The sequence below is a fragment of the Aplosporella prunicola genome (assembly GCF_010093885.1).
Source record: "Aplosporella prunicola CBS 121167 unplaced genomic scaffold K452scaffold_15, whole genome shotgun sequence".
Lineage (NCBI taxonomy): Eukaryota > Fungi > Ascomycota > Dothideomycetes > Botryosphaeriales > Aplosporellaceae > Aplosporella > Aplosporella prunicola.
Genome location: NW_022983543.1, coordinates 3,100 through 26,334, shown reverse-complemented (window position 1 = coordinate 26,334; position 23,235 = coordinate 3,100). Strand labels below are relative to the sequence as shown.

At 48.7% G+C, this 23,235-nt stretch overlaps 8 protein-coding genes across 8 annotated transcripts; 5 read left to right on the top strand and 3 right to left on the bottom strand.

Annotated features, from left to right (window-relative positions):
- Positions 1 to 1,196: 1,196 nt before the first annotated feature.
- K452DRAFT_229274 (uncharacterized protein) lies at positions 1,197 to 1,367 on the top strand (the record flags this gene model as incomplete). Its single annotated transcript, XM_033537027.1, has 1 exon — positions 1,197 to 1,367. A coding segment is annotated over one exon (171 nt), but the record flags the coding sequence as incomplete, so codon positions are not given.
- Positions 1,368 to 4,216: 2,849 nt separating this feature from the next.
- Positions 4,217 to 5,747, top strand: K452DRAFT_359266 (uncharacterized protein). Its single transcript, XM_033546252.1, has 3 exons — positions 4,217 to 4,610; positions 4,957 to 5,034; positions 5,088 to 5,747. The coding sequence occupies exons 1-3, from the start codon at positions 4,247 to 4,249 to the stop codon at positions 5,651 to 5,653; spliced, it is 1,008 nt and encodes a 335-aa protein (XP_033396524.1). The 5' UTR covers positions 4,217 to 4,246; the 3' UTR covers positions 5,654 to 5,747.
- Positions 5,748 to 6,587: 840 nt separating this feature from the next.
- On the top strand, positions 6,588 to 8,938 carry K452DRAFT_359265 (uncharacterized protein; the record flags this gene model as incomplete). Its single annotated transcript, XM_033546251.1, has 4 exons — positions 6,588 to 6,725; positions 6,819 to 7,182; positions 7,239 to 7,644; positions 7,690 to 8,938. 4 exons carry the CDS (start codon positions 6,588 to 6,590, stop codon positions 8,936 to 8,938), a joined length of 2,157 nt encoding a protein of 718 aa, XP_033396523.1.
- Positions 8,939 to 10,329: 1,391 nt separating this feature from the next.
- Positions 10,330 to 11,598, bottom strand: K452DRAFT_359264 (uncharacterized protein). The gene is made up of 2 exons (XM_033546250.1): positions 10,641 to 11,598; positions 10,330 to 10,558 (listed from the first exon to the last, which is right to left on the bottom strand). The coding sequence occupies exons 1-2, from the start codon at positions 11,528 to 11,530 to the stop codon at positions 10,465 to 10,467; spliced, it is 984 nt and encodes a 327-aa protein (XP_033396522.1). The 5' UTR covers positions 11,531 to 11,598; the 3' UTR covers positions 10,330 to 10,464.
- Positions 11,599 to 12,668: 1,070 nt separating this feature from the next.
- On the bottom strand, positions 12,669 to 14,163 carry K452DRAFT_319127 (uncharacterized protein; the record flags this gene model as incomplete). The annotated part of the gene is made up of 2 exons (XM_033544217.1): positions 12,874 to 14,163; positions 12,669 to 12,720 (listed from the first exon to the last, which is right to left on the bottom strand). Exons 1-2 carry the CDS (start codon positions 13,923 to 13,925, stop codon positions 12,669 to 12,671), a joined length of 1,104 nt encoding a protein of 367 aa, XP_033396521.1. The 5' UTR covers positions 13,926 to 14,163.
- A 607-nt stretch (positions 14,164 to 14,770) lies between these two features.
- Positions 14,771 to 17,007, top strand: K452DRAFT_319126 (uncharacterized protein). Its single transcript, XM_033544216.1, has 4 exons — positions 14,771 to 15,518; positions 15,570 to 16,014; positions 16,064 to 16,497; positions 16,568 to 17,007. The coding sequence occupies exons 1-4, from the start codon at positions 15,157 to 15,159 to the stop codon at positions 16,716 to 16,718; spliced, it is 1,392 nt and encodes a 463-aa protein (XP_033396520.1). The 5' UTR covers positions 14,771 to 15,156; the 3' UTR covers positions 16,719 to 17,007.
- A 161-nt stretch (positions 17,008 to 17,168) lies between these two features.
- Positions 17,169 to 19,580, top strand: K452DRAFT_359261 (uncharacterized protein). Its single transcript, XM_033546249.1, has 3 exons — positions 17,169 to 18,768; positions 18,958 to 19,134; positions 19,235 to 19,580. The coding sequence occupies exons 1-3, from the start codon at positions 17,198 to 17,200 to the stop codon at positions 19,380 to 19,382; spliced, it is 1,896 nt and encodes a 631-aa protein (XP_033396519.1). The 5' UTR covers positions 17,169 to 17,197; the 3' UTR covers positions 19,383 to 19,580.
- Positions 19,581 to 19,629: 49 nt separating this feature from the next.
- On the bottom strand, positions 19,630 to 21,685 carry K452DRAFT_288228 (uncharacterized protein). Its single transcript, XM_033540611.1, has one exon. It carries the CDS (start codon positions 21,407 to 21,409, stop codon positions 19,649 to 19,651), a length of 1,761 nt encoding a protein of 586 aa, XP_033396518.1. The 5' UTR covers positions 21,410 to 21,685; the 3' UTR covers positions 19,630 to 19,648.
- Between the last annotated feature and the right edge of the window lie 1,550 nt (positions 21,686 to 23,235).

Here is a 23,235-nt window from a genome sequence, read left to right as displayed (position 1 = left end):
ACCTTACGAACGTTATATCAGGGGTATTTAAACAGTACCGAATTAGTAATCGAATTAGCTATTTTATAATAGATAATACTACTAATAATAACACGACGGTAGCAGAGCTTGCTAAGAGGTTTAATTTCAACGCTAAACACGCCCGCCTACGTTATACTAGGTATATTATTAACCTTACTACCAAGGCTATATTATTTAGTAAGGACCTAGAGGCATTCGCGGATATATTACTACTAATAGTACCGACTACGGAGGAAATTAAAGAAGTAACTATACCTGCCTCTATAGCAACACTAGATGAAGAGGATAACTACACTACTAAGGATACGCAAGAGGAGGTACTCGCTTAGCGCGAAAGAGGCCCTGTTAGCAAGTTACATAATATAGTTATATATATCAGCTATAGTCCGCAGAGGAGGATACTATTCGAGGCTATCCAGTCTACTTATAGCGAATTAGAGCCTCTAAAATTAGTACTAAATAGAGGCATTCGTTAGAACAGCACCTACGAGATGATATCTCGGGGTGTTCATCTTCGCGCGGCAATAGGTAACTACTACCTTAACACTAAGGACCTTACCCAGGATATACTTTTAGTAGAGGACTAGCAAGAACTAATCGAACTTCGCGAACTACTACGCCCCCTAAAGCGTATAATAGAGACGCTCGAAGGCAGGCCTACACGCGGTAGAGACGGTGCCCTCTAGGAGGTCCTTATACATATAGATCTACTACTAAAAGGACTTAAAGAAGCAAGGTATCGGTACGCAAAAAGGCACGACTTAGCACACTTATAAGCATCTATCAACCTCGCGTAGAAGGTATTAAATAAGTACTATACCTTATCGGATAACACGCCTACGTATAGAGTAGCTATACTACTTTATCCGAAGCTCCGCTAGGGGTTCTTCAACCGCAAGTAGAAGCTAGAGTAGGTAGAGGCCGCTAAAGATATAGTTATAGGCTTATAGGACGAGTATAAGGATTACACACCCCCGCTAACAGCGCCAGTACCTTAGGAGACGCAGCAAGCAGCATATATACCTCACTGGCACGACGAATAGTAGGCGGAGCAGATAGAGGCCTACATCTTCGATATAGATAAGGACCCACTTAACGAGCTACAACGGTACCTTCAGGAGCCCTCTCCGCAGGAGAGGACGAGTAAGCTAAACATCCTTTAGTAGTAGGTTACTCGCCGAACACAGTACCCAACACTTAGCAGGATAGTACTCGACCTGCTAGCATGCCCGGCTATAAGTAGTAACTACGAACGAACGTTCTCATCGGCCGGTAGGAGTATAAGCAAGCTCCGTTCACGCCTTTCAGAGGGTACTGCAGAGGCAGTTACGTATTTAGGTAGCTAGTTACCTGCTAGGTGGGTGAGGACAGAGGAGTAGATAGCGGCAGGACCCTTAGAGGGCCCATAAACGCCTCAACACCATGCCAAGATATCTCTATAGCCGCGGGAGACGTTACTGAGCAGTAGTAGGCCCGATTCGGCTAAAAATATTTAGTAAGTATACCAGAGGTTACATTCAGCTCACGAGATGGAACTAACACGCCAAATTTAGCAGGGAAAACGACTGTTTGCTTCCATCTGCGGAGCAGCGGAGGACCGCTCTATAACGTGCTAAACAGCCCGCAGTTACGTGCGCGAGCGCTGAACGAGCGAACGAGCGCTAGCGGGTACGCGCAGGCGAACGAGCGAGCACCCGCGGGCGCTCGCACGCGGGCACCAGTTGCTACACGCACTGAGCGGTCTTCGCAAGCTTCTCACTGTGCCGCAGAGGGCCTGTTTTACACCTAAAATCGACCCTCTACGGCAGGCGGATAAGCGGCGGGGGACGCGGGGGTGCGGGTATACGAGATATCGCATTTTTTAGGTACTTTTCAGCAGTTATTCGGTACATATTCGCTCAACACCATGCCAAGACTCGTGATATCAGTCGGACTGAACCGGACGACTTACTTCACCGTCTGAATGAACGAGGCGTTCATAGGGACGGCGGGCTATCCGTCCGGTCCGCCGTCCGGCTCCGACTGGACGATTTACCACCCTGTCGGAGAGTCTTCCACGCAATGCTGTTGAAGCATGCCCATGTAAGCCTTTGGTCGAATTGCATGATCACCAACTTAGATCACTGCGAAACCCAGTTAAAAGAACCTTGGGTGGGGATATGTGACTGACCTGCCAATAAATATTATTTCAGTGATCGATTTAAAGGGATAAACAGGTGTTTGATTGACAACCTGACACAAAGCATTACCTTTGATGATTTTTACGCAGATTCCTGACTTCGCCGATGGTGCAGCATTTCTGAAACTTGGGTGATGTGTTACTTATAGTCAAGCCGAGAATAAGATAGATGCGGGAAAACAATCCGAAACATCGGAGAGTTCGGAAAGGGCAAGGCAAAAAGGCAAAAGAAAATACGGCTCGTTGAATGCTCTCATGACTCGGTAGGTAAGGAATGGTAGCAGCGGAAGTGGCTGTTTTGTGGTTTTCATGGTGTTTTGAGAAAGAAAAAGCCGGCCTTGACTAGCTAGTGATCTGGGTGCCACCCATACCAATGCAAGATGATTGCCGTAGATATTGTGGCACCATACTGCTTTTACAAATTTGCGACGAGTGCAAGCAACAGCGGCTTGCTGCCTGTCCCTTTGGCACAAGACATGCTGATTGAGGCTCAACTGAAACCTGGCGGCCAAAGGGGATACCCTTCTACCATAAGTCGCTTGTTGCCGAGCTCTCGTAAGCATTAGTGAAAATTCAGTATGTAGGAGTACTTTCGAAACATACGAGGCCTAGGCTCACCGGAGGGGATCTCGGCACCTGTGACTGGCATTGTAAGTCGTAATTCGTTGCCTCCGCAAGCATTCTTTCTTACGCTACAACAGCATCAGCCAACTGCAATGCGCTTCCGCCACGTATCTCTATCTCTTAACCACTTATCTTCGAGTGTAAGTGGAAATTTCGAACCTATAGTGAGGCTGGCTGTCTTTCCAGGTCGGCCAAAGAAATGACCAAAACAATTAAAACCTTAGCTCGCCGGGGTTGTAGTAGCCTCCTTGTTGTCCGCAAAGCCCTCGGACTGGAGAGAGAAGAAGATAAGAATTATTTTAGTTATTTTTTACTTTCTTTTTTCAATTATCTTCCCTTCTTGTCATTTATCTGTTTCTAAATCTTTTTTAGTAGGGCTGTATAGGAGTTTCAAGTTTTCTATCAGCTATAACTCAGTAAAGCGTTAAAGTTTATTTAATTGTTGGTAAAACCAGCGCTTGTATGAATTTGTACCTGCCTTTCACATTAAGACTCCCTCTACAACTACGTATAAAAATGGCTCCCAACTCGACAGGTGTTTCTAACGGCGATCTGGTTGCCATCATTGGTGTTGTCGTTGCTGCTGCCATGGCCATCATCGTCCCTGTCTGCGCACACTATCTCCGCATTCGAAAGAGGCACAATCAGTCAGGAATCCCCGTTCAGACGAACAATGTACAAGGTACACCACATCAAAACTTTGAACGTGAACATGACGACGACAGCCATCACAGGTTAGTATGATCCATCAAATCTGTTCGCTAGAATGAGCTGACAAAAATTTTCTTGCCAGGAGAACAAAAATAATGATATTGATCGCAGTGAACTTTAATCTGGTGCCATTAGAAGGCACAACAGAACAACTCGATGGTTTCAGTCAGTGCTGAATAGAGCAGCTGACTTCGAGGGGGCTCAAGATTATAAGGCTGTCCCGGCAAACTAAAAAGAGACGTGTCACTTTGCATAGATGCGTCGATGGGATGTCAGCAGACGAATATTTCCGGATACCCGAGACCTACAGGCGCGGTGCACAAGTTCAGTCACAAATATCTACATACGTGGCAATATTAATGTGACAGTAGGACTCGGATAAATCCAAATTTTCAGAACCAGCACAATGGTTCTTTATTCGATGATCCAGAAAATGCAAAACTCATAAAACTATGGAACGTTCATCATATCAACCATTTCATTGCTGTTTCTAGTTGAGACATAAGGCGTTGAGAGCGCTTTAAGGGCGTCCCCTTTTGGCGACCCGGAGATGTGCGATGAGGTCACACGCGGAGCATCTCCGCCCGCCCCACCTCGCAGCTCCTCCGCAGCGGGGCCTGCGGGGCAACCAGGGACAACAACAACCCCCGGCCTCGACTTGTTCTTCTACAACCTCCTCCAACACCTTCTCACACTTCAGCAACACTCAAAATGACTGCATCACACCTCTCCCCCGCCGAAATCGACGCCCTGACCCTCCCCTCCTTCGATGCTTTAACCCTTGACCCCGCCGGCCCACCCGGAAACATATGGGGCCTGTACGGCTCCGCCGACGAGCTGGGCATGCTGAACTTGCTGACGCCGTCGACGGTCGCTGCGGCTGCACGCGAGGAGATCCGCACAGGCGTGCGCGTGTCGCTGGATCTGCCGCTGAATGTGCCGCCAAGGCCTTGTTTTGGGCGGCAAGAATTTTCCCATGAGGTCCGCCATAGGGGACAGGGGAGGGTTGTTAACGATGATGTCCTGTGTTTTAATACGCAGGCCAGTACCCAGTGGGATGGCTTTCGACACTGTGAGTTTGTTTTTCTTTTATTCAATTTTAATCTCTTTTCTCTTGGAAAAATTTGTCCTTTCTTTTTCTACCTATTTCTATCTTCATTCCCTTGAATCTACTTCCGGGCTCCTACCTCTGTTCATCTATAATTTTTTCCCTTTTGTGTCCATGGAAGAGATATGGGTTGTAACAAAGAAGACCTGGAGTCGGAGGTGTGCGGAACACTCCAACAATAACACCGCACCCCATCCTTCCTAAAGCAAAATAAGACATTAATGCATGCGTGAAAAAACTAACCCACCTCTACTAGATGGTTCGTGGAACTCTTCCTACCATGCCACCAGCTACCTAGGCTGACCCAAACCAGGAAACCACAAACTGCAGCGTTTCTACATGAACCACACACAGGAAGAAGTGCACAACACCACCGTCCTCGGCACAGACGGTACGCCTAGCCTTTTCCTCTTCCTACAACCCCCACTGTACTAACACCACCAGCCTGGCTCCGCAACGGCGGCATCCAAGGCCGGGGCATCCTCATCGACTGGGCGAGCTGGAAAACCGCCCGCGGCGACACCCTACCCGACCCCTTCAGCTCGACACCCGTCCCACTCGCCGAGGTCCAGCAAATCCTCGCCGAAACGCACGTCACGCCTCGCAGGGGCGACATCCTGTTCCTGCGCACCGGCGTCGACGCCGCCATCAAGGCTCTCAGCGAAACCGCCTCCGCGGAGCTCGCTGCACGCCCTGAACCGAATTTCTTGGGTCTTGAGGCTGGGGAAGACACGCTGCGCTGGCTATGGTCGTGCGGATTTGCGGCTGTCGCGAGCGATTGCCCGAGTTTTGAGCGGGCGCCTGTCGCGGGGCCGCATGCGGATTTGGAGCATACGCTGCATCAGTGGTGTCTTGCGGCGTGGGGGATGCCGATTGGAGAGTTGTTTGATTTGGAAGAGGTCGCGGGGAGGTGTAAGGAGGACGGGAGGTGGAGCTTTTTTGTGTCCAGTGTGCCGTTGAAGGTGCCTGGTGGGGTGGCAAGCCCGCCGAATGCTGTAGCGATTTTTTAAGGAGTAGGGTGAGTTTTACTGGCCTTTTAATTGATATGTTTATATTGTGGAATGAGGGTCAAGAAAGGAGAGTGAAGCAGATGCCAAATGAACGTCACATCATAGCAAGTTGGATGAAAGAGAGTGTGATCGTTTTAGGCTTTCTTGGACAAACACTATGATATGTTTTGTTGCCAAATCATGGTTGACGACAAGGCTAAGGTGGACGTGCGGGTATGTCCTTTCCAAAACAGAATTTTGTCTTGCAAGTTTCTCCAAGTTTGTCGTCTTATATCATCATCTTTCACTTTTATCCTCGTAAGTCACAGACTTTTTCTTACTAACCAGCATCATCATAAAAATGCGCCTTTACTCCTGTCGGTCGCGCGTATTTGCTGATGACATGCCTTGTCGTACAGTACATGCTCTCTGCTCTCTGCCTCCATCCTCGCACGCGACAACTTCCAATGCCCATGCTAACAACTACGGTTTGGAAGGGTGGGCCGGCGGATGGATCAAGTAAGAAACGGTGTTTCCACGAACAGCACAGTTCTTTGTACATGTGGAAGCAACTAATTACGACTCAAAATTTTAGGTACGGACACTAAAATTCAGTCCTATGCGCCTATACCTGTGCATAGTATAGAGATGGCCAAAAGAAGGAAGGCAGAGCTTTGCAAAGTTCGTATACCTCTGACGCGACAGAGCAGAAATCTTCAGGCAGTGAAACAGAAAACAGTGGAGATGTATGAATCCTTGACGTGGCAACACAAGCTGCGGGTAAGCATGGCTATGGCTTCGCCTCTGAATATTATTGGTCGGTGGTGCGGGGAAGCCTCAAGGCAGAAGCATCAGGGGAGGCGGGCCTGCGCTGCCACTTTTTGCTATAAGAACTGGCTCCAGCTGTTAACTCAGCTGGTGCTCAAGTTTCTCAGCTCGTCAAACTCATTCAAGCATGGAGCTTTCACCACGTCCGAAGAAGCGGCAGAGACGAAAAGTGGATGAACCAATCAAACTCTGCACCAATTGTTTGAACCTCTTTACGGTCTTTAGGCAACAGGAAATGGGTGCTCTGGGAGGTTATAACTTTTGTGTAAGACTCACATAATTGCTTTCTTTCTTCTGAAACCTACGTTAGCATTATGAGGGTTCATATACACTGACAATACTTCTGAAACGTCCTTAGAACCTGTGCCCAATCTTCAGCACCGTCCATGACCTAAAACGATCTATGAGAAGATGTCCAATGTGTTCGATGATGTGGACGCTTCTTAGGAAAAAATATGATACCGCTTTCTTGAATGAAAAGATTGACAGCGGCTCCAAGCGTACCGGCATTTATGCTGTCTATAACGAAGAGGGATGTACTGATGTAGAATCTATTGTGCCCTCCAAAAAATATCTTCGATCTGAGATGTTTCTTAGGCGTTCTGTTGTAGATTCTCTACTTCAACTTTCCCTTTCTTTACGCATTGGGGCCCAATCTTCATACAGGTACTCTGCTCAACAATACACGTTGGATGAGGAGCTTCTTGTTTCATGTCAGACAGGTACAGACATCTTAATTTTTATCTTATCTGAAGGTGTACTGACTACTATTAAGCAGAGAACGAATGGACCCGACAGCTTGGCATCCCAATCGATCAAAGACTACAAGATGAAGCGAAATTCACGCTCATGAAAAAATGGGTTTTTGAAAATCCAGGTGCAGTCGCGCTCCCTGTTGCCACCTTCTTCCCTACTCGGTTGCTGCATGTCGGCGAGGACAAAAACATCAGATTAGTGGATATTACAGAAGAGAAGAGTTTCCACATTACAGCCGGAAAGGAAGAGCCTTTGCGATATGTTGCCCTCAGTCACCGATGGGGAGCATCTCGACATCTCACAAGCACGCGTGAAACTGTGAACAAGTTGTATTCTGGAATTCGTGTCGAAGATCTACCTATGACATTCCGAGACGCGTTTAGCGTTATTTCCCGGCTTGGGTTATCTTACCTTTGGATCGACGCATTGTGTATAATCCAAGATGATGAGAAAGATTGAGAAAAAGAGTCTAGGAAGATGGGCGATGTGTATGGACAAGCGTTGTTCACGATTGCCGCACATTGTGCCATTGACGATTCTGAGGGATTTCTGGCTAATTCTCTGTCGAAACGTCGAGCAGTGGAGTACAATCTGGATTCGGCGACCACGATACAGATATACCGTCCGCCAGACATGGATATGGATGTAACTGGCAGTCAACTGTGCAAGCGAGGTTGGGTCCTGCAAGAGCGGTTTCTGTCACCTAGGACCATTCATTTTACCGAAGGCCAGATCTACTACGAAACTGCTGAGGGTATTTCATCTGAAAGCGGTCCTCTGGAATCAGGGTCATCATCGGCAGACACATTAGCTGAACTGCTTGAATCACAGTTCTTTGGACCCTCTGCAGCACCCAACCTGCGTGCCTGTTTCGAATTTAGCACTGGCCATATGGAACCTTCAAACGATAATTTGGCGAAAGAGAACACCGGTACCCCACTGGAATGGCTAAACCTGGTTGAGATGTATTCAAATTGCTATTTGACCAACGAAGGAGACAAGCTTATGGCCATAGCTGGAATGGCCCAGAAGGTCCATCATTATACCAAGGTTCCATACTGTGCCGGAATCTGGGGCGACCGCATTTGCGAAAGCCTGCTATGGTTGCCTAAAGAACCTCTTTCATCTCCTGTTGTACAACGAGCGCCGTCATGGTCTTGGGCCTCAAAAGTTGGACCAGTACAATTTCTCAGGTGGCATCGCTTTATATCATCATGCAAACTAATCGGGGTCAACACCGAACTTGTCGGATCAACAAATGGCCGCAACTATTGGCTGAATGGACCTGGATCCCTGCAACTCGAGATAGAAATCATACGAATGCCAAAGGCAACTATTTCAAACAGCAAAAAGGTGCCTTTTTCAGCTGACTCCAAAATGAATTACGGAAATACAGTCGATATGAGCATGGTTATAAACAAAGAGGACAGGTATTGGACCGGATGGCTTGCTTTTGATACACAAGGTCATAATGCCTTTGAGTATATGACTTTTGAAAGAATGGTAAAGATTCCAGGTTTCTGTTTTGGTGTTGTAGGGTACAGTCAAGATTCCATAAACAAGTATGGTGACACTGTACTGTATGGATTATTTCTTACTCGTACCGGACCTGAAAGCAACGAGTATAGGCGGGTTGGGTTTGGGATACTCTCCGCTGAACATCTACGGGATATGGCTTGTCCACTTCATAATTCCACTATACAAACCATTTCGATTGTCTAGGTAGAAAAAAGATTCTATAGGACCATAGATACCCAAAAGGGGACTCTGAAACTTGGGGGTATAAAGAAAAGACCATGAACCAAGCATCTCCTTCACTCTGTTCTCGGAACTCATCCCAAAATCCTACATTTTACAACGAATGCCAACAATAAACTGATATTCGGGATAAACCAACTAGCAACTGTAATATAACGCTTTTGCCATCCATTTCCAAAGTTCGTTCGACAGGCTTCCGTCCGCAAAATCCCCAACCAAACACAAATAAAATGTCCTCAATAAGCTTGAATACCTGTCACAAAGGTAAGCCCAGCCCAATCGACAAATTATAACCCAGGCGTCCACAGCCAAACTGCCGACCTTCAACGTGATGCTATCATAAGAGATGCATGATCCTTTCTGTTCATGCGGTGCTACAGTTAAATTATAAAAAAATGTTACTAATAATAGGTGGAGCCGGCACTGCCAGCTGCCCGGATCAATAGGGACTATAGGTAAAATTATTAAGCACCGTTGAAGCCGTAGTCTCGCGTTCACATCATTCATTCATGCACGAAGATAATAATTGGGGAAAACACGGCGGCATGTCTGCGCTACTATGATACGATAACAGTAATAATAAAAACATATTTAAGAAGCGAAACAAGACATAAAAAAGACATCAAAAAAGTTGTAGAACAGAATGATAAGAAGAGAATATTGTAATCAAACCGCATCCTGTCCTTTACCAGCAACATCGGATCACCCACCTAAAGCATGAACAGACCAAAGATCAATCAGTAGGGATAGCGTGGTAACGACCAGCCACAGTAACAGCACTGCAACTCACCTTCTCCGAAGCTCACAAAAACACTGAATCCCTTCTTACGAAGACACGTATAAATCAGCAGAAAAAACGTACGTATCGGTCAACTATATAGCTCACCGCACGCAACCACGACCAAATACCCGCAAAATGCTCAGTGACTTCTCCGCCGATTTTGCTCACTACTTGTTGAAGTGACCTTGCAAGACTTCGAGCAGTAGTACATACGATGCAATACAGCACAATTCATTTTTTTTCCTAATACTACTTAATCTCCTTTCAGTTGTTTTAACACGGTCCCAGAAATACCGTAAACAATAACACTACAAAAGATGGGAGTTTTCGTTCTCTTTTCCGCAGTTTGTGTATGAGGTCTTCGTTAGAGAGAAATACCGCGGATGAGAACAGAAATAAAGTAGAGTGAGGGTGGGATTTGAGGCTGAAAGCAAGAAGAGTAAGCGACTGTGCAGACAAAAGGACGGTGATGGGTTAACAAAGCAGAATGCATAGCGAAACGAGTTAAGCGAGTGAAATCAAAGATGGCAGTGGTAGTGACAGTATTTGCGAGAGCATGAATCGATAAAAAGATGCTGGATCAGAACACAGTGGTCCTTTCATCGCAAGCTTGTTGCCTTGAAAACCCAACAAAAACTACCCTGCAAAGTCCTGCGGCCCGTGTCCTTGTCCAAAGGCTTCCGGCCCAAAACCTCCACAGCTCTAATTATCAATCGAGCAAGCGATGCTGGCCGCCTAAATCACAATCGCACGTATTCCAGACATGTCCGCAAAGGTAGCAGAAATGCGCGCCGCAGAGACATCTGAAGCAGTCAGACTAATGTAATGAGAAGTGTGGACGGTGCAGAAGAGGGGATGTAATGGAAAGTCAAGGAGAGAACTCACGTTATATGAAGGCATCCATATGCAAGCTGCACAAGCCGCCTACACTTATAGCAACGTTGCCATTGGTTCTCCTTTGCCGCGTGCAGTAACTGCTGCAGCGAAGTGTCCTTCGGGCAGTCGCCAACATGCGCCGATGCCTTGCAGGTTGTGCACGTACTCCTGCCGCAGGCCGTATACTCAGCGACATCGCTAGTGTAGGAGGAAGAGCCTTTTTGCGGAGGGATGAAGGCGCCACAACTCGGCTCGTGGCAGTAAGTGCAATTTGGCGTGTTCAGCTTCGTCTGCTTCTGCTCGAATGCGCTCAGGGTTTCCGCGGGCAGGATCCGGCTCACCGTGACCCTTGGGATGATTTGTGTGCAGCAGCGCGGAGGGAAATGCGTCGGGTCCGAGATTGCGACCCGGAAAATCTGGTCGATGCAGTGTTTGCAGTACTCGTGTCCGCAAGGTAGCAGCACCATGTCGTGCCTATGTGATTCGCAGCATGCGGCGCACTGTCCGTCGACCGGCATCTTTGTATCCTTCTTCGTGCCAGTCCTGAATGTCTTCCCTGTTGTTCTGGGGTACCGTGACGCCAGCGACAACGGCGTGATTGTCCGTGACGTTCTCTCGCTGAATCTTAGGCCGGTACGTTGTATATGTCTCTGATCAGGTCTAAATGCAACCCTCGTTTGCTCCATGCCCGCGGCAAATACTCGTCCTGTTCCACGCCGACAAATCTTCATGTCGAGCTCCTGCTTGCGTTTTTCCAGCTCCAGCTCCCAGTAGCTAGGCGCTGTGCCTTTGGGGCCATTTTTCCTCTGGTTTTGGTGCATTTTGAGTTGGAGTTCTAGTGATATCATCTCCCACATGTCCGGAAGGGTTTGCCACCAGAAATAAGAACTTTCTGACATCTTTGTTCGTTATCTGTGTCGTTTGATGGGCGAAAATTGTTAGCAGACACTGGTACTTGCGAGAAGTTTATACAATGATTCGTCGACGCAACTATTACCACGGTTTGTTCATGCGCGCATCCGCGCCGATCATCCGAGTTGCATAAAGGGACTTAGAATCTCATTTACGTTTTCTAATGGCAGTTAGCAAACACTAATGCTGTGTAGAGTTAGACACCATCAACCAAACCGCTATATGTGTATTGGGGCACCGTTGGAAGGTTCCACTATCCCACTTAGCGCATGGAATCCCACGGGAAGTCTCCGCTTTTACCATGGACCCCATGGGAAACGATAAATTAAACGTCGATTGATGACATTTTGGTACCCTGCGATGCCCTAAGATTCTGGAACAGTGCGTCATGACGGCACAAGACTTGTCGGCAAGTTTGAAAGAAAGGCCTCTCCTATCCACGAAAAGGAGCGATAGCGACTACTAGCATAGTCTAGTCTTTATCTGCACGGGCAACGACATATTACTTCAAAGGGAGTTAATAGATGATCCGCATACAAAGAGGCAAACAAGCAAACACGTACCTAGCAAACTATTCAGAAGACCTAAAAGGGTTTAGGATGTCTTGACGCAATCAGTATGTCCATCCGGCCTTTTGCATTTGGCTGGACACAGGTCACGCTGCAGAGCAATCTATTGTTAACGGAATGGTTCCAGAGAGTGTGAATTCAAAGACGCTCCTATCCAATTAGCTACTAAGCACGCTTTTAGGTGTTGAGTTTCTTCGGAGAACTCTGTGTTCGCTGGTTACTGAATCATGTGCATGCTCTGTATTGCTATGCGCGCGCACTCATGACGCTCCATGCTGCCACTGCAGGTGCATGACATCATCGATGGGTAAGCTGCTAAGGGGTGCTAATGTGGACGAGAAGGAGAGTAGTCAAATTGGTGGAGTTGATTGTGATGAAAGTGGTGATGTAGTGACCTGGAGTGTGCAGACATGTGCTGCCGTAAGATGTGTGGTTATGTATCCGGGATAGAAATTCCGAGAAAGTAGGCGCCAGGTCAAGATGAGACGCTTAGCGGTAGTGAATGATTGGAGTTTGTAGCGTTTACTTTCCTCAACCATCCAGGACAATGACGCCCTTATATGCCGGTCATGCCGTGGTCAGTGGACAGGTATGCGGACCGCACCTCCCTTCACCATAGCGATCAGCGAGCAAAACGATGGAGACTGGTTTCCCTGCAGTGGCAGGTGCGCCAGCGCTCGCCACACAAATAGCAAAACTGCGCGCCGCAACGGCACGTCATATGGTGGCAGCCATGTCTGAGCTCGACAACTTGCTTGCACTTGTAGCAACGTTGCCAGTTGTTCTTGGCCGCGGTGCTTAGAAGCTGCTGCAGCCCTTCATCCTTCGGACAATCACCCACATGGGCTGCTGCCTTGCACGTAGTACAAGTATCACGGCGGCATTCCTGGCACTTTGCAACATTGCCATAAACGCCGTTGCTGGGCGGGCGGATGAACGCACCACAGAGCTGTTCGAAGCAAAATGTAGCGTTCGGTGTGTTCACAACCATCCGCTTCTGTTCAAGGGCGTGCAGCGTGGCCGGGGGTAGATGTTCCTTGCTCTTTGCGGGAAGATCGATAGCTCTCCTGCAGCAGCGTGGTGGAAAGAGCGCCTCATATGAAATTGCGGCCAGCAGGATTTGGTCCAGGCAGCCCCAGCAGTATTTGTGTCCACAAGGTAGGTCCGCAATAGTGTCGAAAGTATCGAGAGTCTCGAAGCATGCCAGGCATTGCTCCGGCGGTTCATCAGCTTCCTCGTCGATTACTTCTTCTATTTCTTCATCCAGCACTTCGTCGCTCTCTTCGTCAGCTTCTTCTTCCTCCATTTCTTCATCCACTTCCTCGTTCACTTCTTCATCCACTTCTTCGTTCAACTCTTCGTCCACTTCTTCGTTCACTTCTTCGTCCACTTCTTCGTCCACTTCTTCGTCCACTTCTTCTTCAGCTTCGTCTCCATCCATGTCTTCGTCCGTTGGTTCGTCCGCTGGTTCGTCAGTTGGTTCGTTCGTTGGTTCGTCCGTTGGTTCGTCCGTTGGTTCGTCCGTTCCGTCGCCAGCCTCTTCTCCATCCATTTCTTCGTCGGATTCTTCGTCTGTTTCGTCATCGACCTCGTCCATTTCTTCGTCAATTTCTTCACTGAACTCTTTGCTGTACATTGCCGTCAGGTTCTCGAGTTCCTGTTGATCCCTTGCATACGCCAAACGGGCCTCTCTGTTCGCTAAGCCCTCTATTCGACGGGCAGCTAGGAGGTTGTTCTGTCTCCGAATCCTCTTGTCGAACTCCTTTCTGTGTAACTGTCGCGCGAAGATGTAGTCGTCGGCCGTAGCAGCCATTGTCGTTGTTTGTCGTTGTTTGTTAGCTACTGGTGTGATCTGCGATGTATGGAGTGTTGGTAGAGAGAGTGGTCGCTTAGTTACTGTCGAGGGAATTGTCACAGCCAAGCAGCTGCGTCGTTCGGCGAGGTGAGACTGAACTGTGTCAATGACTTCGGGACACCTTACTCTACCATGTTCATGGCAGGAGGTGGAAGGAGAAGAAGAAGAAGAAGAATACGAAGAACAGAGTTTTGCGGCCTAGGATTCTCTAATGGAAAGTGCAAACGCCAGTCAGTCATGGTGAAGTACGCGTAGGACTTTCACATGGCCTCTTGCCATTCCACCTCCTGACCCGCTCGCCGACTCGCCATAATTGCGTGTAAAGATCGGATTGAGAGCTCTCTCAACCAGGGCGACGCGGAATCAGTGGTTTTCTACAGCCGGCGAGCCAGGGCCGACCGAGAGTGGGCAGCAGGATTCGCTCAGTCTCTTCGACAGCAGCCATGACGCGTGTTTCTTTGAGCGCATTGCCTGAAGATATGGTTGTTGTGTAGACATCGCGTCTTAAGCGGAAGATGGTGGGACGCGTCGCCCGGCTTTGTCTGCTGGCAATGTCGTCAAACGCAGCAGCGCGGGCCGACAGGTCATACTGGGAAAAACACGGTGTCGATTGGCAGAATCCGCCCAAGCTCCGGTGGCGATGGCGGGGCGAGAAGAATTGTGGTCTGAATGGATGGTACGGGGAAGTATGGAGGAATCCAGTGTGTGCGGGGAAGTTCAGCCTCCGGACTCCGACGCGACGCGCGAGTCCGACCTCGCTCCTTGACCTCCACCTCTCACCTTCCAGCTAAACCACGGGCATAGCTGAGATATCCGACTTCGACCTTACTTCCGCCGAATGCGCCCACAGATGCAACCTAGCCATTGTCTGTCCGTGCGCGCCGGAAGCAGTGCCATGGCCCACACCCCCGCACACAGGGCTGAAGGAGCCGCAAGGATGCGCTTACCCCATTGCACCTCTATTCAAACTACTACATCTATCTTGGGATGCACCGAACGGCCGTCTTCATCCATTCTCTTAGACCGCTCTTTGTCTGCTTACCGCTATGTGTAAACTCTTTGTCTCCCCGCGTACGGACAACCACCTGTTCGCGGCCTCTTTCAGCAATATTATCTTTCAATAACGCCTCTTTTTCCATGTCATTTTTATCTCATCTCCGTCCCATCGTCCACTCGACTAGCAAAAATCATGCCTTCCTTAGTAAAGTCCCTCGTTCTCGGCCTTGCGGCTGCGTCCGCCGTGCATGCGCAGGCCTCCTTCATCCAGACGTGCACCAGCCGCCTTCTCGATGGTCGCCTCGATCCCATCGTCAACCCAGGCCGGGTCTCCTATCACAGCCACGTCGTTTCCGGCGGCAATGATTTTAACTTCAGCACGACCTATGAAGACGCGCTCAACTCGCCTTGCAGCTCCTGCGCCATCAAAGAAGACCCTTCTATCTACTGGGCCCCGAAGCTGTACTTCCACGCTGCAAATGGTAGCTTCATCTCCGTTCCCCTCGAAGGTGACGATAGCGTCGGAAATATGGGTGGCATGCTTGTCCGTTACAGGTAAGGCTGCATCTTTCGTTTTCTTTTCGACTCAGCTGACTGGTAAACTAGCTTCAACTCCGGTCCCAGTAAAGACAAAATCGAGCCATTCCCCGAGGGCTTCCGCATGCTGGCCGGAAACCCCTTTAAGCGCGTCAATACGAGAGACTTTACCAGCGCTGCCGTTGGTCACACATGTCTCGGCCCCAATGAGGAGCATTACTCCGGATTCCCGCCAGTCAAGTGCCCCGGTGGTATCCGCACGGAGGTGACATTCCCGAATTGCTGGAATGGCGCGGCCGACGTTCCTGACCACCAAAGCCATGTCTCGTACCCTGTCAATGGAACCTACCTTAACGGGCCCTGTCCAGCTGGATATGAGCATCGCTTGCCTACCGTGGCAATGGCGATCATTTATCGCACGGACGTATTTAATGGCGAATGGGACGAGGTCAATGGTCAGCCATTTGTGCTTGCGCCCGGGGACCCCACGGGGTATGGCATGCACGGTGACTTTGTAAGTCCTTTCGTCTCTAATAAAAACTCCAACACTAACAAGCTCCCAGATCAACGGCTGGAACATCCCTGCGCTCCAAGACACCATTTCCGCCTGCACCACCCCCGGCGCAGATTGTCCTCCAAGCACACTCACGCGCTACACTCCCGGTGAGCAGCAAATGTGCAAGATCCCGTACCAGGTCGACGAGCAGGTCACCGGCGTTCTGGATCGCCTGCCTGGCTGCAACCCCTTGACCACGGACTTCCTCGCTGGTATCATGAACATGAAGCAGTGCGCGCTCAAGACCAAGATTGACATTAGCGTTGGCGCCCGTGGCCCAGTAGGCGGCTGGCCATACATCGGCTGCGCGTCGGACTGGGTCAGCCAGGGAAAGCTGCTGAAGGACGACCAGTTTGACAGTCCTGCCATGACGCCGCGCAGGTGCATTGAGTATTGTCAGGTCAAGGGATATACCTATGCTGGATTGGAGATGGGTAGAGAGTGAGTGTTCTGACTTCCGTTTTAGCTTTCCGGCTTTGGACAAATTCGTTTGCTAACGCGTGTGTTGCAGATGCTATTGCGGGAATACAATCCCTACTGGCCGTGGTCCGAAGACGGGCATTTACGGCAATTGCAACATGCCATGCACGGGCGACAACTCGCTGAAGTGTGGTGGGAATCAGGCACTGCAGCTTTATCAGCGACCGTCATTAGGTAGATAGAATGGCGGGTAGAGAATGTCAGTCCAGGATGAGGGAGCAGTCAGAAGGAAGAGTAGGAGCACAAGTCGTTTGTAATGATAGGCGAGTGGAAGCATCGTGATTTGGTTTAAAATTGAATTTTCGGTTGACGTCAAGCTGTGGTTTTCTTTCTCTCTTATTTCCATGCGTACAGCTTGTCCTTCATCAATTTTTCGGGACTAGGGGAGCGGAGCATGAAGAAAGGCAGTCACACTGCTCAACTCAACCATTTATTTTCGTAACTAGTGACTAGCGATGCTGCTAAAGCCCCAAGAATACTAGTAACGTTATGCTAAAAATAATAATTGAGTTGGGTAGTGCCTAACTAGGTAAGTAGCACAGACCGCAGATGACGTAATTGCTGCCTGTCGGCCTACTCCCTCCAGGCAGCAGCACCTTCCAGCTCTTCATATCTTCCAAAATAATTCGCACCGAAAAACCTCACGACGTAACCACTCACCATGTCCTACCTCCCCGAGCTGCCCAAACGAGTTCCAGGCACTGTTCTCATCGTCTGCTTATGTTTACCAACGGCCGAGGATGCCCGGGAAAGGCTCGATGATGCACTGCAGAGCGGTTCGCATCCGGAGATTGAGACGATGCCGGAGTTGAAGGTCGTGGAGGTACGTGATTGTAACGGGCAGACAAGATTGGAGGAGGAGGAGAACGAAGGTTGTATGACTGAGCTTTTCACCACCGGGCAAAAAGCAAAAGAGAAGGGATGGACCAGGGTGGGCATCGTCGACTACTACACTTACCGGGTACTTTGTGGCGAAGTGGATGGTGTGGAAGCCTCAATGATCATTCTGCAGGCCAAACTTCCAGACGAAAATGCCGAGGCTGGCCAACTTAACATCGTAGCAAAGCGCTTCCCGCTTCAGGAAGCATTGCGTACCCTTACGCAAGACGAAGAGGTTACTGTCTGCCAGAGCATTGATCCTTTTAGGGAGCAAGGGGCGTCTGACCGGCAATTAAAACTGTTCGATGAATATGGACTCACTCTGCATGATTGGAACCTCCCTCTCTTCCAGAATGACTCGGCCCGCTCACGGGCACACGCCAAAACGGTCGACCATGTCCTTTCGCTCAAGCCCTCATTACCCATCGAGATCGTCGACACAATCGAAGACGAACTCAAAGAGCCGGAACCGCTCGAGAGCCTTACAGATGCCCCGATCCTCCTAAGAAACGACAAGGCCACGCTTGAATTTATCGCGCTGGTTCCGTTAGCAGACATGGCCGCCTCGACCGCAGCGCTGAACGATATGGGCCACACCGTCAACCCAGACATGACCGCCGTGATATACCCCTGGAAGCACCCTTTCCTTCCCGCCTCCCGCGCCGACTTCTGGCGCCTCTGGCAGCGCATCCTTTCACATGACGACCATCCCTACCACCCCTTCGCGCTCTTCCTAGACACCGACCCCGCAGCCGCGAAAAAGCATGCCAAGAACAACAGCAAAGACATGGACATGGATGTCATCTTCGCCGAGCGCGGCACAGGATACACGGCGCCGACGCTTCTGGGCCGCACGCCTCTTCGCTCGAGCACCCTCATCCCCCACTGGTTGTACATACACAGCCGCCCGACCTACGGCTCAGACAAAGGCCCAACACCGCCGGAGCCCCGGGTAGTTGAGGTGCTCGCCGAAGGCGGGCCGGAGGCGCGCTTGTTCGTCGACGTGCCGGCGTGGCGCTTCGCTGGCGGCGTGCCAGGGTCCAAATGTGACAGCGATGCGCACCCGTGTTTTTTCCTGACGAAAGGCGACGAGGACAAGGGTGAAGGGGCGTGTAATGTTGACGAGATGGTGGAGCTGCTGCACGACAACTTGTACGATGATTCGTATATTGAGGAGGGGAACGGGCCGTATGCTTTTGTGCCGTGGGAGGAGGAGGAGGATGGCGGGATGGAGGACGTGCTGAGGTTGGCAACGATGTGTTGGGATGAGGGAAGAAGGGTTAGGGATGATATGGACCATTGCATTTTTATCGACAGGGAGGCTTGGAGGACGAAGACCGTGTTGTATGTCAAGTAAGTGGGTCCGTTTTTGCTTTTTGCTATTCCTCTTCCTCCTTCTCTCCTTCCTTTCTTCACCTTCCTCCTTAACTGCTTTCCTTTTTTCTTCTTTTTCTCTTTCTTCACTTTGGAGCACGTCTGCTCTCGGCACGAAGTTTATTGCTTCCAAATACAGATAGGGACTGACTTATCTGGTCTTTACAGGTATCAACAGCCGTTTGGCCTGGGTGGCAATGACGATTACAATGATTTAGCTGAGATTATTGATCAAGACACAACACTAGACGAAGAGGCGAAATACAAGAAGAAGCTCGAAGAATACGGAGAAGGCATTGTTGTCGTGCGGGCGAATATCTTGGGGGAGGAACTTCACATGGCTTGGTAGGTTTTGTTTTCTTATTCTTCTTTGTTCTTCTCTGTTTGATTTGCTTGAGGGGGGATCTTCGGCTTGCGCTGTTACAAACGTGCTAATGTTGATTAGGGCTAACATCTCTGTCGCAAACTCGGATTTCGAGGAGTTCTTTGGTGTCGATGCCGACACGGAGCATTATGAGCGCGCTTGGGAGTCGGAGGAGGAGAAGAGGCTGGCGTTTGAAATGTATGAGCGTTCGCGGAGACGTGGTTTGTAGGAATCCTCTGTGTAATGGCTACCGCTGCCCGCTGCGTGATTGTCGCGTTGGTGTCTTTGACGCGTCCTTGCTTCGGTTAGAGGGGTGTTGATTTGTTTTGTATACGATTCGTATACTAGTTATCTCTGCATACAGGATAGAACCAGGTTCGTAGTATTCGTAGACACGGGAGTATTCTTGGAATATTATACAGCGAGGTACAGTAACGTCCCTCACGCATAAGGAAACCTCACTGTTCAGCGAGTTATTGCAGACCTAAAAGATATTTAAATCAAAACAAGCTTTTGCTCTTCCAGCTCACCCGTCTTCCACATCTCGACTGCTTCGCCATCCATAATCCCGTGGATGTAGCATTCTCCACTGAGCCTATAATAGCCCGTCATTTGAGGCCGAAGAACAAAAGGAACTTTTGCACCGAAAAGTATTGAAACCTTATCTCCTTCGCGACTGACTTCAGGTCCAATTCCATAATAGCCTTTTTCAGTGACGAAGAATCGTCGGTTGCAGCACATGTATGCAGTTTCCCAAAATCGAAAAAGATTCCCTGACCCAAATTTGTCTTTCAGCTTGTTTAATATTGCCAACTTGACCCCTGTTGCCTCGAAGAAGGCAACGCAGTCTGCGATACGCTGTTGACGAGGTAGTTCCGATTGAGGACCTTTCCTTGATTTAAAACAGTTTCCAGCATTCAAGGTCAAACAAAACTTTTCAAAAGCTTCTTCGGTCAGTGGACCTTGCTCCAAGCATTCGAGCTCATCGAAGATATTTTCGAAAATACTCTTGCTGGATACTAGCCCCCGTTTAAAGTCTTCGGGCTTAAATACATCGGATGTCCATTTGATAGAATCAAACAGAAGCCCTCGTATCTCTAAAGTGTGATTGCTCAAAAAGTAGTGCGGGGCTATATGCCCGGAAGCAGAGTAAATTTGGTGTTCCAACATAAGTACCGTGGCATCGTATATGACATTCCATTGAGGGACCCAGGAAGGCAGCTCCGGGTTATTTATTGTCTCGTGGGTGTGACCGACATATGATAAAACGGATAGCGGACCGCAATTTGTACCTTCCAATAAGGTTTTGGCGGTAGCAAAGTAGGTCTCAGAGTATGGCAGTGAATAGTCCACGGGAATGGGATTTAAGGATGTTGAAGTTGACAACGCATCGCGAAATGAACTATGCGCCAAAAGTGCGTAGATCTTGTCTCTAGGGTCGGAGCATTGGAAACTGCGCGCATAGTCCAAGACCTCAAGGATTGGTAACTTGCTTTGAAAGTCGAGGTATCCCAAATCATATGCGCAATAGTAGACGAGTTTTTGAAGACGAAATGATCCAACGTCTAACCAAGCAAGGGCTTTGGAGATTGCACAGAGCTCATTCCAATCCAGAGTTTTATCGCCCCAAGTAACCAGGCATTCTCGTGCCAGCCCGACCTCTTGTAGTACCCATACGCGGGAAAACCATTCATTGGAAAGGAGGTTGATGATTGAATCCCGCTGTGATGTTGGGACCTGCTCAATGTGGGAAAGAATATATGATTCCTGGTTTTCCATTAATGGGTATCGAAGAGATCTGGAGATCGAAGCCAAGGTCTTCGCGAAGTCAAACGCAGGCCCTGCATCGGAACCAAGATCTCGTCCGAACCAAACAAGAACACGTCTAGCTTTTTCGTATATCTTGCCCATGATCTGGACTTGCTTTTGACGTTCAACGAGATCGCGTTGGTTGATGCATATCGAATCTGCCCATAATATTCGCGGTTTAGTTTCCTCTCGGAACTGCTGTAGGGCATAGAAAAGATTCGTTGGGATTTTCAAGGTCTTTCCATGGCAAATCACTTTAGACTTGTCTTTTGGATCTCCCCATACGTATGAGATGGCCTCGTAAGGTGGAAATTCGTCGATGTTGACAGTGATAAGTCGGCATCGGATTCTCCTTTCATCTTGGAAGGGCAGAAGCTTGACAAGCCTAATGGATTTATCATGCTTAAGTGGGCGGTGGCGGTATGACCCTTGGGATTTGTGTTTCATTCTTTCTCCATCGTTTCTTTCCAACTTCTCAAGCTTGCTGTGCACGAGTCGATCCCATAACTGATAGATACAGTGGGGAAGAAGAATTTGAAAAGGTTGATCCTCTGTTGTGTACGAATAGTAGAAAGGAATTTTGGTAGATTCCGCGGATAGATCGGGTATGAAAAGGTGATAACTAGACAAGTCGGACGAAAAGAAAAATCTGGAAGATATGGCACTGTCGAATCAAACGAAGGAAAAGAGCTGGAGGCAATAAATGACGTTTCTTATTTTTGGAAGTCCTCGGATAGAATGTTGATGAACTCCCAGAGATTCTTGCATGATATACATTTGCGCCTGACAGAGTTACAGGGTTGCCGACGCTTTGACTACAGTACTACACCGCTCCCAAAGCTTCCGGATCGCATAATCAGCTTCTAGAGTGGATGCAAACATGACGTCTCACAGTATGTCTCGAAAGTTGTTGCTTTAGACTGACGCGGCCCTCAGGTCAGGGCCTTGGCCAATCAAAACAGGTACCAATCGACGAATCCAACACCCACTGAATCCTGCGTGTTGTTCTGGTTGAGACAGTACTGCGCCCTGATATCACGCCACTGCTGGAAGGGAAGACCTGACTCAGTCTATCAGTCGATCTTAACTGCGCTGTTCGCCGACTTCCCTACAGGGATGCCAGACTCTTTCAAGTTTATCGCCTTCTGTTTCAGGACGGACTCGATACAATGCTATTATTGTAGTAACAGCCTTGCGTGGAACCATGTTTTGCGGCCTATTTTAGTCCTAGAGCCTAAGAGCCCCCAATTCCGTCAATTCCAGGGAAAGGCCTGAAAAGGCTCCTCATGCTGGGGCCGCTGTTGGGGCCCTGACCCCTGTATCTACTACGCCTAAAGCGGAAGGCGAGAGGCTGAACGGGCCGGGTATCCGTAGGAACTTTTATGTACATAATTGGATATATGAATCTTAACTGACGCGCTGTAGCATACGGGCATCGTGGGAAAGTTATTGAATAATGAATCTGATATATACGCTTAAAGACAGACACATTAAAGAGTTTTACCCCTGACAGGGATTATTTGTAGCAATAACGTCCTTGACACATGAACTCGATTGACTGTTTAGCGAGATACCTAATCCCAGCTCTCCTTCAGATGTGGTTGGCAGACTAATAGCTGTAAATTATAGTTAACAGTGCCTTACCATCCCTAAGTAACTTAATTCTCACTTTTGTATTTATAAAAGTTTCACGCCTATGTTGAAAGTCTAGTATTGACGCTAGCCATGCTAAAATCATTTCGTTGTTGGTAGTTTTATTATGGAGTATCGCTGGGCTTGCTACCAAGAAACTCTTGTTGGCCATGTCGCTGAGCAGGCAATCATTTACGCGTCACGGACGTTGGAAAGGTGATGCGGAGATATACCTTGACGTAAACTTAGCTCCGTACCCTTCCCACTCTTAATGCATGTCTTTCTATTAATAGATCCAGCTCGTCAGCCGAGTGCAATATTTAAGTTCTTGTATCCAACACTGTCTATGAAAAGTTCATTATGCTTTACGACCTGACGCCAATGTAGAGCATTTACACACATACGACCTTTAATTGCTTGTATAACTTCTTAGCGTATTTGCGTTCTGTAATACATTATATGTTAAGTTTGTCTTTCATCAACGTGCGTTACTGAAGCCTTCAGAACCACACACTGCTAATAGGAATTTTCTCGCAGGGCACAGCACTCTCTATAGATTAAACTACTTTTTAAGGTAATTTGGAGGAAGTGAAGTTGTAGAGAGTTGAATTCTATGAGAATCTTACGAAAACACTGCTAAA